The sequence below is a fragment of the Dermacentor variabilis genome, chromosome 8 (genome assembly GCF_050947875.1).
Source record: "Dermacentor variabilis isolate Ectoservices chromosome 8, ASM5094787v1, whole genome shotgun sequence".
Classification (NCBI taxonomy): domain Eukaryota; kingdom Metazoa; phylum Arthropoda; class Arachnida; order Ixodida; family Ixodidae; genus Dermacentor; species Dermacentor variabilis.
The window spans coordinates 95,156,126-95,169,780 of NC_134575.1; the positions used below are offsets into that span (position 1 = coordinate 95,156,126).

A 13,655-nucleotide genomic window follows, 5' to 3' on the forward strand; every position below is an offset into this window, starting at 1 on the left:
GATAGCAATCTTATCGGTCCTACAAGCATGTAAACATTCGCTTGGTAATAAAATTAAGAAGCATGGTGTCGGCGCGCACAGCAAACATGGTGATCTAACACTCCACGACCGCGGACACTCGCAGTCGAAACGCTGACGTGACCAGCGCTGCAGCAGCAGCAAGCGAAGTGATCGTGCTGTCTATCGCTCCAACGCAAACTTAGCGCAAAGAACACACAGTGCGCACAAAGCTACGAGCCGTCGACGCACCTAAGTCTCTGCCCCCATCGCAGATCGCTCTGAAGAAACGCCCACGCGACCGCGCGCAGCCGCCACATACGCAGTTGCAGCCGGAGTAGAACGCCACCCCCTCCCTTCCCTGGTACCTCGCAACAATGGAAGACGGCGCGCTTCCTCCGCGCTCTCCTCCCTTTCGCGCGGACAAGATTAGGCCGGAATCGTCGACTCTCGCACGTTTTCATTCGCGCATACAGCGTAGGGCGCGGGGCGACGGTATTATCCCCCTTGCAATTTATAGAGAACATCAGAGCGACAGCGACCGCAGCAGTGCGCCTGGAGTGTACAAATCAATGCTATTGCAATGAATGATGGTTCGTGCTGTTTCATTGTAACTGTTCATGCACGTATATCCTGTGATGCTACAGATACGTGGATCATGTGCATTCGTACAGAATTAATGCTATCACACATCATAGGTTTCAACAAAGCGTGAAATTGGGGAGATAACATGCTGGTGTAGAAATACAGCATCACGTTATTATAGAAATATACCAGAGCAGAGAGGCACGGAACAACGGGACCAATCCATTGAAGTGCGTTAAAAACACAGCTGCAAAAAGTTTCTAAAGCATCCACAGTCACAACACAATAATGGTAAGAAATTATGATCATTAGAGGTCTGCTGTAAAGCGTTTATAAGACCACTGTGAACAAAAATTTTGCCGTAAGTGGCTTCCGCCGCTCTGATTAATGCAGCTGTGTCCGCATTGCGGCCAGCGAGCGTATCCACTGTCCCGGGTTTCATGCCGAAACGAGCGAATTCCGCAGCCAGGTGCAGCCAAGAGAAGACGCCTGTACTCCTTTTTTTGTCGGTGGGTTCCGGCGGTTGGTTTCGAACTGTCCACCTACCGCAGCCGCGGCGGACGCCCTGCACACTGGGACACGACTGCGGTATCCACCGCTGTCAAAGGGACACTAAAGGAAAATACTCAGTCGACGTGGAATGTATAAATACATTTCCAGAAACCTCGCAACGCTTGTTTCGTGCCAAGAAAAACTTAGTTTACGAGAAAATTGTATCTGAATCGTCCGAATACCTTTTACGAAATTCAACTCTCCCGCCACACAACCGGGGAAGTGGCGACGTTGCATACGCCATCACCGCCCTTTGCTGCCATCGGTACAGTGTGACAGAGGCGCCAACACGGAGGTAAAAAGCGGTTTCGCCGACAATGGGCCGATCGAAATCGATGTCGGGTCGGCCTACTGTGAGTGAGCCTTCACTGACAATGCGACAATGACCGGGAAGGCCCTGAAAGATGACACCATGCCCTTTCCCTTGAGCGTAATGGTTAAGCTTTCCTACTTCAGATATCATCTCTTCATATGCACTTTGATGTTGGGCAGATTTTACCCTCTGAATAGATGCCTTCAAGTCACTAAACAAGAACGAACCATTCTTTCGCTTTTCGTAATCATCGTTTGCAGCGGCACGGAGAGCCACAATTTTTACCGCTCTATTTGTGGTTATCCGAGACACCTTGAATTTCGTCATGACCCGTTTACCTAGTATGGCAACGGCGACTGCTGAGCTGGTAGGCGAGGTCCAACCATCAGCATAAGTATGCATGCTGTCTACCTATGTTTCATGCAATACGAGCAGCGTCATCCGTCTCGAGTCCACTTGCGAAAGATTGGGCTTCTTATTAATTCCTGCAATAGAGAGGCACTCTTGAAGATGTCCAAGACAATCCAAGGGGGATATGAACAACTTGGTGGTGATGTATAAGGTGATAGTACGCTCTTTTTGTCAGCGTTTTATCAGTCGTGAAATCGTAAGTCGTGGTCACTGCGCCGGCAGGAAATCTAAGTCGTTAAAACAATTAAGATATAGGGTTTGACGTGGTAAAACCACGATCTCATTATGAGACACGCCGTAGTAGGCGACTCCAGATTAATCTTGACCACGTGAGGTTCTTTAACGTGCACCTATATTTAAGTGAACGGGTGTTTCTGCACTTCGCCCCCATCGAAATGCGGCCGCCGTGGCCGGTATTTGATCGCGCGACTTCGTACTTAAGAGCGCCACACCAAAGCCACTAAGCAACCAGGGTGGGTGAATCTAAGTGATGGTCGGGGATCCGACGAAAGATGGCGAATGTGAACTCTGAGCGACTTGACTGCGAAGCGAGTTGGAAGCAGATTATCTCTGGTGATGGTGATAGCTGCTGATGTTGAGGTACATGAGGTAAACCGAGACACGCGCGTAACGCTTGACGGCGCGTGCTCTCGAGACCACGAATGTTGTTCTTACATGTGTTTGATAAAACAATACAGACACCCAAGCACTCTGTAGAAGCGGAACATTAAATACACAGGTGCACTGCAGGTTTTCGTTCAGAGGAATATATACCACCTGAGCGACACCAGAAAGCTTCCTCCTTAAATAGACGCAGTGGCGGCTTATGAGATGTTCTAGTCAATGATGACGCTAAAGGAGTGCGTTCTAACGCAAGACAGTTTGGCCGTTCATATAAACTGGATAGAAGGACATAGGCTCCCAACTCGCGTTTTTCATTCGACGCTGTGACATCTTGTGATCGGGGATAGGACGTTGTCATAGTTGCTACGCGCTGAGCCCACCTGGCCCGCCGTTGAGGTCAAGTCTTCGCATATGCCCAGATACAAATGTCATCGGCGTATCTGTACACGTGAACTGTCCACGGTAAGCATTCAGGAAGTCCTGCGACGGCGAAATTGAACAATTTGGGGCTCAACAGTTGCCTCTTCGGGATTCCTCGGAGGATATGGTGTACGAAGTTGGGCCTTCCCCAGTCTCCACAAAAAAAATGCATGTGAGTTAACGAGTCATGTATCCAACGATACATTCGACCGTCAGCTTCCATGGCATGCTGTGCGCTTGCACTGGCATGATGAGCGTATTTACCGTATGCACATTTGTCATCAAGAAACAGCTCTACTGGTATGCCTCTTCAGTCTTGTTTATACTTGAACGTAGGTAACAGGACCAACGGCACTGTCAATCAAGAAGGCTTCTCGCTGAAAGCTCGGCATGGCGTCAGGATAAATGTCGAAGCGTCCAAGATTACCATTCCAGGCGAGCAAGAATCATTCATCACTTTTCCTGCGCAGCTGGAAAACGTATAGCGCGCTCCTGCATGCCACAGTGATCCGACCAAAAAAAAAAATAAGGACGACGACGACACACAGCACGCTGACGGTGTGCGAGCAAGGAATCGGTGGTTGCAAGATCGAAAGCCAGCGGAGCTTTGTCCTGCTCCCGCCTGAGTGAGCGGGCCCTGTTAAAATATAATAACTTGGGGACACCAGGCAACGACGTATGTCTGGTTTTTTGCACGCCCACAAATTGGTGACTCCGCATGTCCCGTCATCGCTCTCAATTCCTAGCCTACACTGTTACCCTTCGCTAGGCCTACCGCCGCCAGAAGCTCGAGCCCTGCTGTCTTTGCAGCCCGCCTTCTATCCAGTAAGACAAGGCATCGAATTCCTACGATCAAGTGCCGTAATCAGTGCCACCACCCCGCGAGCCCGAGGTTTACGCTCTCAAGCTCCCCGAATTCCGGTCGTCGGGCTCGGAAGCTTGGTTAATCCTTGTGCCACCGTTACCACATCAGTTCGCTGTTGACCATGTTCGACCACGTCGTTGGAGCGCTTCCGCGTAATACCGCTGCGGTTGTTCGCGATGTTCTACGCTCCTTTCATATCCTCACTGAAGTTAAACTACTGACGCCCGCCCAGCATGTAGCAGCACTTCCTACGCTCCCAGCGAAATTAAATAGCTAGCCTACATTTCTAAACACACCAGCTACATGCTTCACGTAAGCGCAAAATCCAACGCCTTTATGGACGCACTTTCTCACTGACGTCATTCATGCAACGGACCACGGCCGACCGGCCATCGACTTCATGGGCCATGGCTGCCGCCCAGGGTATCAATGCCAAGCTCCATTTGCTTCGCAGGAGCGGCACCTCTCGGGTGTTTGAAGATAGCTTGCTTCCTGACTGCGACGTGCCCCTCTTTTGTGGTATGTCGTCCGGACGTCCTCGTCCTTACGCGCCTCGCCCATAGTGCCGGTCCGTTTTTGACAATTTACTTGTCAGGTTTGAGCAAACGTAGAGTTCAAGCAAACCAATAAACAAGCGCCCGTCTGTCCTTCTTTCAGAAAATCGTCTGCGTCCCGCCGTAGCCAAGTTAGTGGCGTCGGCAGATATTGTAGGAAGCAGAAACAGCCGCAACGCCACCTGGCCATCGCCCGGCGTTCATGAGATCTCGCACTGGTCAATGTCATCATAGGCGGGGCACAAGAAAGGAGGCATTGAAAGTCGCAGGGAGAGCAAGCGACACTTGATGAGAGAATGTGAGCAACGGAATGATAATTGGCTCGCACGTTCGTGGCAGCATTGTGTACAGATCCCCCACGGTATCTTAGTGTTGGCAAAGTGTTGCTCAATACTGTAAATACTTTAGACGTTCGCTCCTAGGAATATTAGAATTTGCAGATATTCACAAATCGTATGAATTTGAAACAAATGATAAATTCTCATCCGCCTTAGCGCAGTACGAAGATAACAAAGAAGACTGTAGCTCCGTGCTAGCTTGCTTTTTTCAGCAACGACCTCGCTCTTAGGCGTAAGTTTCCTTCGCAGGTCAGTGCAACTTGGATGGATAACAATTGCCCACTTCATTATCTCTGTTAATCTCACTAGTGCAAGTCTCAATTGTGAAGACGGGAAATTGAACGCCACTTTTTGTTGCTTCCGAAAGCATGACGAAACCTACCTTTTCGCTTGTCGCAGGGTCCTCGCTGCCATGAACCTTTGCACTGCCATCTGGTCGAACCCAAGGCGCACGAAGCTGTAAGGGAGCGCTGCTGCCAAACCACTCCAAAAGTTCTCCTCGGTTGTCGGGTCAAAGTTTGTTCTGTGGATTAGAAGGCAGCACATTTCCTTTTTCTTTTTTGCTAGTGCCTATTGTTATGTTTATGGACGGCAGGCGCAAGAATAAGAGCAGACCTTAAGCAATTTTTGAGCCACGGTCGTTTGGCAAGCGCAAACAGAAATAGTTAAAACAGGACGCGGCTCCCCCCGAATATATACACTCCAACAAACGTTCACACATTTAGGGGCCTATCTTGTCCCAACACCACACTCTTGAAAAATATTGCACCCTTTGTGGCTTATCTTCTCCCACAACAATAATCTCAATCAACCTTGCGTGCGTTTCCTTTATTGGAAGCTCCGCGCTCGCTACTTTCCTGGGCAGAATGCTATGTCACGCTTATGACACGCATGCCGTTCGTGACTTGGAAGTACCGAGTGCGCAATGCTAAAGAAAGGAATGCGGGCGAGATAGATGACGATTATTGTTGTGCGACAAGATAAGCCACAGAGGGTGTGAATGCCTATCAGAAACTTGATTCCCCTTCATCACTGATGGCTAGCAACCACATCCGACTTTTGGAATAGCGCAAAGCTGTCGCCAGGGTCAAGTTTCTTGTCCTGCTCCCTACTCAGCACATTAATATCAATCATGGTAAATACCATTCTCCTGCTTTTTCCCGGCAGAACACACATAGTCACAATTACGGCCTGACACCATACTTGGCGCGTACTAAGCTTCTCAAACATTCTTTTTTTTTTCGCGAACCATTAGCGAATGGAACGCACTGCCTCCAAGTGTTTTTTTTTTTCAGAACGTTGTCTTCGTGGCTTCAAAAATAGAATAAATAATTTCGGGAAAAATTCATTGTTTGCAACGCCAAACTCTTTCTGTATTTCCACAGCTCATGAACTAACTTGTGATTGATGCTTCTTTATGCGGTTCAAAGTGATTTTACAGAGTTGTTAAATTTTTGTCCCCAACGTATTTTTAAGCAAGTTTGCTAGTCTATACTTGTCTGAGCGGCAATGTTTTTATATGATTTTGTATAACTTCTTAAGTGTCGTTCACTACGTTCATCTATTCACCCCACACCTATTGGTCTTCGGACTGCAGTACGCACTAAATAAATAAATAGCAAATTAATGAAGGAAAATATTAAATCAATCGTAGTTTCACCCGAACGCTTAAAGAGACACTGAAGAGTCGACGTGGAGCGTTGAAATACCATTCCAGAAACCTACGTGTGCGTACGTGTGGTCGCGTCTTTAGACTTTGTAGAGCAGTAATCTATCACGTTAGGTTGACCTAATATTTGCATTTGGTGCCCCTTTGACACTGAGAGCGAGATCAAGGTTTGGCTTCCACTGAAGATTCTTGGACGTTGTTCTAACTGTACACGGATGCCACATGGCACAACGCAGCAAGCGAGATAACTGTCGCTGCCCAGGAGAAACAGCTCCATGGCAGGCACCAGGCGTCTCACGACGCTGTCACAAAGAAGAACGCCTGCAGCGGCGTCACAGAGACTAAGTCGGAAAAGCGTAACGAGACCTGAAAGGAAGCTTTAGCCCAGGAGCTCTCATCAAAATACATGTAAAAAGAGGATTATTTTTTCTCAGCAACCACTGCACCACATTTGGCGGGGCTTGCTGCATATAAAAGAAAAACGTCATATCGAGTGACTATTGGTTTCGAATTCTTGATTTAAGTCGTCATTTTTTTGCAAAAATTGGCAAAGTCGAAAATTTTCAGAAAACGAAACAACCAAGTGCACAACTATGTAACTCAGCAATGAAAGATGACATCACAATTACTTGAATTGCAACTAATGGTACATCTAAATCGGTAAAAATTGATACGTTACACATGAATCTAAAGAAATTGAGTAATACGGAAGTACAGCTTTTAGAACCCTTGTAAACAACGTAACAAATTCACGTAAGATATAAAATGTCATATCACATTTGTCCGCTTTCAATGATCTAATGGATGCCGTTTAAAGAACTGCAATATCTGTTCCTGATGCCGTGCAAGTGACTTGTAAACTTCGTGCTTGAATTTCATTTTCAAACTTTCGAATTTGTGAAATATCTTGTAACGAAATTCAGGCCCTAAATCAAAATTCCGCTTCCGACACTAGAATTTAATTTTGTCTCTCAAATGCAACAAATTTCATTAAAATCGATTCAGGGGTTATTTCAGAAAAAGCTTTTGCGTTGTACATGTACTTGAATAGGCTGCGTCGGAGTTGGGCCCGAGCTAAAGCTTCCTCCTAAGCTTCCTCTTAAGGCAGGGCGTCGGCTGCGGCTGCTGCTGTTGTTGTTCTTGTTGTTGTGGTCTTGCACGACACTAATGCCGGCGTCGTTGGGACGTGGTTGAGACGTCTCCATGCCACAAAAACATAAAAAGGACGCGCTGTCGGTGTTTTGTTTCATGTAATTTGTTGATGAGCTGTGAGTCGCGAAATTCCGAGGAATAACTTTGTAAAGAATGTAATACAAGGTATGCGCCACGTGCAGGGCCTGCGCGATTGTGGTTCAGAGCGATTATTCGCCAAGCGATGCCCGCGGCGTCGACACCGGATTTTCTGCGACACAGGGCCTTTAACGCTGCCGCGTTAGTACATCACAGGAGTGTGGCACAGAGGCAAGACGACTCGAGAAGCTTGTGCCAATATTTGCGACGCGTCGTACATGCCGAATGTCCTCTGGACACCGTAACTAGGTGTGGCCCTCCACGAATGCAGTGCAGCAGCTGCCGCGCTTGTCTCCGTGCTCACAGGCAGCAGCCACGACCGTAGAGGGAGGGAGTATGTTAGCGAGGGAATAGAGAGAGAGGGGAGGCAGTTTTGTGAGATACAATTAAAGCTCGCATAAAGCTTCGAGCGGAGCAAGGACAACAAGCACAAGCTCAGCAGGCAAGGTAACAAAGTAACATAACACGACTGTGGTATGCATTGAATATATACCCGTCAAGCAAAGTCAATGAACGCAAACAGCAGACAAAGCGTCGCTTACATCGGTTCCCACTGTACGTGGGATTTGCATATCTTTTTTTTCTTCTTTTGGCGCTTCAGAATTCAGTCGTGTGAGCTATTGAGTGTCTGTGAGTATAAAAACATGAAGCCTCCTGCGCACAAAATGTCTCTTGGCAGAAACCTGCACGTGAAGATTTAACTCTGCAGGTATATTGAGGACGCGCTCAAGGCAACGTAACCGGTCAATATTTCTTATTAGCCGCTCTTAAATCGCGGGGCAGCCGCTCCAGCAAGCTACTGATTTCAGCACATTTTGTGTGCGTATTTTTCCCCACAATTGGAACACATATATCTATATACAACCGACTTCCGTCGTTTTGACTTCGGCGGTCCTGATGAAACTGATCGAAGCATCTCGCGGGTCGAATTAAGCAAAATCGAGAAAAATATGCAGATCCCACGCACTGTGGGAATAGATGTAAGCGAAGCTTTCTATGCCATATGCTTTGATTGACGATAATTAGCTGTGATCTTGACGGCGAATACGTAATTTCTTCAGCTTTTAGTCCAATACCAGAGTGGTGAGTCGATCCTAAATGTTACCTTGCGCGTACCACTACTATTTGTCGGCGTATTACACCGAACACGCAGGGAGACGTGTTTCCATGAGGCGTTGTGGTGCGCCATCGTTCATAATTTCTAAAAGGGTTGAGCATTCTCGTAGCATCACATGGCGCATCGCATCCGTGGCAGAACTGATAAACTCTAACTGAATCACGGGGATGTACCTGCCAAAACGACAATCGGATTATGAGGCCGGCCATAGTGGCGAACTCCGAAATAATTTTGACAACCCTGTGTTCTGTAACGTGCGCCTGAATCTAAGCGCACTAGCGTTTTTGTATTTCGCGCCCGTCGAAATGCGGCTGCCTCGGTCGGCATTAAACCCGCGACCTAGAACAATGCCACAGCCATCGAGCTACCGCGGCAGGCATGGAAGTGCTTATTTGACGTGCGACCGCTTCCGTAGTATCGCCTTGACTGTACGGCGTTTTAGTGCGGCTTTGTGCCTGCACGCACTGCGTCAGTCGTCCGCTTCACAAACTCGCACGGTGCATATTTTTCTGAATCAGCAGAAGCGTACCGTACCGTACCTTCACGTTGCCCGCAACAGCTGTTTCCTTGCCTTCTCAATCTTTTCTCGCTCGCGCCCTCTCCCCCTGTGTGGGAACTGTGAGAGTGGCAAGGCTGTAATTCACTCGTTTCGCGACTGCGTCTGTTTCACCCATTCGCTGCCTCGTCTCTATAGTTCTATCTGCGGCCCCTCTGGATTTGCGCGTTAGTCGAAGGGTAAGCGCTGGAACTTATGCAACAGCGCTAAACATAAGGAAGGGACGACGATATAAATCGAGTGAAAAGCGCGCTGACCATGCTAAAAATTGAAGGCCCATTGTTAGTTAAGAATTTCACGCAGGTTGTTAAAGATTTCTGGCAGCATAACAATGAAAATGAGCGGATATTTTCGATCGATAAAACATACCGCTTTTTCAATTGCCACAAGTTACACTAGTATTGTGTATTGAACAGGCCACTGACAGGTTAGCTGCCGTTTCGTTTCAAAATATTTGTAGAGTACCCGGTAGTGGTTTTTTCGAACTGCTTTTAGAAACCTTTGCCGCTTGGGACAAATATGTTTACCTGCAAAACCGCGGAATTTGCATCGGGTCATGCACTGCGCTTCCGCTTAGCGACTTGTTTTTAGCTAGGCGCGAGACGAAGATCAACAAATGTCTCGAAGGAACAACTGTACTCCAAATTTTTAGATTTGTAGACAACTTCCTAGCCAGCATTGACAACGCCAAAGCGGATTTTCATGAGACAGCTGGAAACGTGCTTACCACCTTTAATTTTTACGCATGATCCGCCTGTGAAGAATCCCATTAGAATTTTTAGAGCTGCGACTAAAGTTTTTAATGATCACATATGTTGGGGTTATGTACCAAGAGCAAAAAGAAACTTGATTATTCGCTGAATCTGCTCACTACAAGCTTGTGAAACGCAGCATTGTTAAGTACTGCTTTACTAATGCTATAACAAAATATTGGGAACATTTGCTCTAAGAAAGCCTCGAACTTGAATGAATGTTTGATGTTTAAAGGCGCAAGGGCCATGCATGGCAAAAGAGCGCCATGCTAGGTTTAATGAGTTCGTAGTGGCCTGATAGGTTCTGTGAAGTTAATGTGACGCGGCTGTAAAGGGGCCTAAGTGCATAAAATATACGCGTATTAAATGTATGGCATGTACTATGAACACTAAAACGCATTGGGAAATAATGGTACAATATACAAAACATGTGCTATGCTAAAATTGCCTAGAGCACTACTTCCTCACCAGAGCCCTTGAAACACAAGGGCTTAGAGGCATGTGCGATACGAAAGAACTATCACAGCGGCATCCTCTGAAGAGAGGAGGCGCTACGAATGTGTGGCGCTAACAAATTGTAACACAACATCTTTCAGAAAACGTAGGACTGCGTTAGTGTCAAGGAGCTGTTCTGGGCCGAGTAACATTACAGGATGAAGGGGGATGTGCTGCCGGTATGCTAAGGGAAAATGTTTCTTTCTCTCAGATTCGGCTTCCCGACACTCCAGGACGAAGTGGAGGACGGTCAGCCTCTCCCCGCAGGTTTGAGGCTCCTTTTCAGTGAGTAAAAAGTTACGGGTACCAAATGTGTGTGCTGTTCTTAAACGACAGAATAGAACATCTGTTCGGCGTGATTTTGTTGCATAAGGCTAGTAACCTAATTGTGGCTTTATTACGCGCAACTTATTATTTGTTTCCACGTCGCACAAGCGGTGCCAGTAGTTTCGCAGTTTCTTTCATAACAAGGGATTCAGATCTGAGACAGGGACTGCAGCGGTAGCATTAGCAGCATGCGATGCAATTGATGTAGCCATCTGGTCAGCTAGGACGTTACCCTCGATGCCGCTATGGTGAGGCACCCAGCATATAATCACATGCTGGTTAGATATATACGCTCCACACTGGACGGAATAGAGCTCAATAATTAATGTATTTTTGTACTTACAGAATGACATCAAGGCCTTCGTAACACTTAGGGAGTCCGTATATATATATATAACTAATTTTGGATTTTGATTTCCTTGTACGCTTCACAGCCGACAATAGTGCGTAGGCCTCAGCCGTAAAGATACTAGTTTCCGGATGCAGTACATCAGATTCCGAGACAGATGGACCGACGGCTGCATAGGACACCTCATCGTGTGACTCCGATGCGTCTGTGTAGAACTCCGTGCAGGACTGCTTGTACTGGAGTTCCCGGAAATGCATTTGGATTTCAATCTCCGGAGCATGCTTTGTAACTTGCAGGAAAGATTCATCACATTGTCTCAGCTGCCACTCCCAAGGAGGTGGCAGCGTGCCTGGAGGCATTAAGCGATGTTTCAGGAGTAGGACATCCATTTCAACGCTAAGCTCCCTCACAGACAGTAAAAAGGGCTGCCTTACAGAGGGACGATTCTGCAAGAGTGTAGCATATGTCGTGTCGTTAACAGTATTAAAACAAGGATGTTGACGATTAGAATGATCTTTCAGAAAATACGTTTGGCTGACGTATGTTTTCTGCAGATGGAGTGACCACTCATTTGATTCTACATATAAACTTTCAATGGGACTCGTTCTGAAAGCGCCAGTGGCCATTCGGATCCCTAGACGGTGTACCGGATCTAGCATTTTGGCGCCCTCGGCGCGGCAGAATGGCAGATCACGGCACCATAGTCCAATCGTGATGGAATCAGGCTCTTGTAAATATTCATTACGCACTTCCTATCGCTGCCCCATGTTGAGTGGGATAAAATTTTCAGTAAGTTCATTGTTTTTAACCATTTCACCTTGAGTTACCTTATGTGTGGAATAAAAGTTAGTTTACAGTCAAGTATGATGCGTAAGAACCTGTGCTATTTGTTCACAGGAATTAACTTACCATACATTTTGATATTGGGATCTGCAATGAGCCCTTAGTTTCTTGTGAAAACCACACAAGAATTTTTGTTGGGGTTCAGTATAAATCCATTTTCGTTTGCCCATTCGCACACTTTGTTCAAGCCCGGTTGTACTTGCCTCTCACACAATGCAAGGTTGCAGGATTTGAAACCTACTTCTATGTAATCTACATCAACAGAATAAAAAATGACTGGCGATAACGAAGCCCAAAGCGTGCTAATCTTCACGATACAGAGCGTGCAGCTAAGCACACATCCTTGAGGTACACCAGTTTCTTGTATAAAAGGTCGCGACAATACATTGCTGATTTTCACGCGGAAGGTCAGTTTGGACAAATCGCTTTCTAGTATGTTTAACATATTTCGACGAATGCGCATTCCCGACAAGTCTCGCAAGTCTCACCGAAGCCGAATACCTGTTCTGTACGTTGGTCCGGAATTTCTGTATCTTCCCTCTTACAGCTAACTCATTGATCGGCATCTTATGCATCAGTTTCTTCCTTTCCCTCCTCAAGTCTAGACTAATCCGAGCTTTTACCATCCTATGGTCACTGCAGCGCACCTTTCCGAGCACGTCAACATCTTGTATGATGCCAGGGTTAACGCAGAGTATGAAGTCTATTTCATTTCTAGTCTCGCCATCCAGCTCCTCCACATCCACTTTCGGTTATCCCGCTTGCGGAAGAATGTATTCATAATCAGCAAATTATTCCGTCCTGCAAATTCTACTAATGACTCTCCCCTGATATTCCTATAACCTATGCCATATTCCCCCAGTGACTTGTCTCCAGCCTGCTTCTTGCCTGCTCTGGCATTGAGGTCGCCCATCAATATAGTGTGTATTTTGTTTTGACTTTACCCATCGCCAATTCCACGCCTTCATAGAAGCTTTCGACTTCCTGGTCATCACTACTGGATGTAGGCGCACAGGCCTGTGCGACCTTCAATTTGTACCTCTTATTAGGTTCCACAACAAGACCTGCCACCCTCTCGTTAATCCTATAGAATTCCTGTATGTTACCAGCTATATCTTTATTGATGAGGAATCCGACTCCTAGACCTCGTCTCTCCGCTAAGCCACAGTAGCACAGGACGTGCCCGTTTTTTAGCACTGTATATGCTCTATTTGTCGTCCTAACCTCACTGAGCCCTATTATATCCCATTTAATGCCCGCTAATTCCTCCAATAGCACTGCTTGACTCGTCTCACTAGAGAACGTTCTAGCGTTAAGCGTTGCCAGGTTCAGATTCCAATTGCGGCCTGTCCGGATCCAGAGATTCTTAGCACCCTCTGCTGCGTCACAGGTGTGACCGCCACCATGGTCAGTGGCTTCACAGCTGATGGGGACTGAGGGTCGGGGTTTGATTGGTGTATTCATATAGGAGGTTGTGGCCAAGTACTGTACCAGGGTGGCCAATCCTGATCTGCTAAGGGAGTGCGTTACCGGTTCTGGTCACTGGGATCAGGCCGCAGTCCAGGCCTGTTTATGCAATTTTATCAACACGCGGGTTG

At 47.0% G+C, this 13,655-nt stretch overlaps 1 protein-coding gene across 1 annotated transcript in view; it reads right to left on the reverse strand.

The window, feature by feature from the left end:
* LOC142591194 (sodium-coupled monocarboxylate transporter 1-like) overlaps positions 1-13,655 on the reverse strand; it is a 125,517-nt gene that overhangs the window by 65,766 nt on the left and 46,096 nt on the right. Inside the window, exon 6 of the mRNA XM_075703559.1 lies at positions 5,042-5,182. Within this exon, the coding sequence (XP_075559674.1) occupies positions 5,042-5,182 (141 nt within the window). The remainder of the gene's footprint in view (positions 1-5,041; positions 5,183-13,655) is intronic.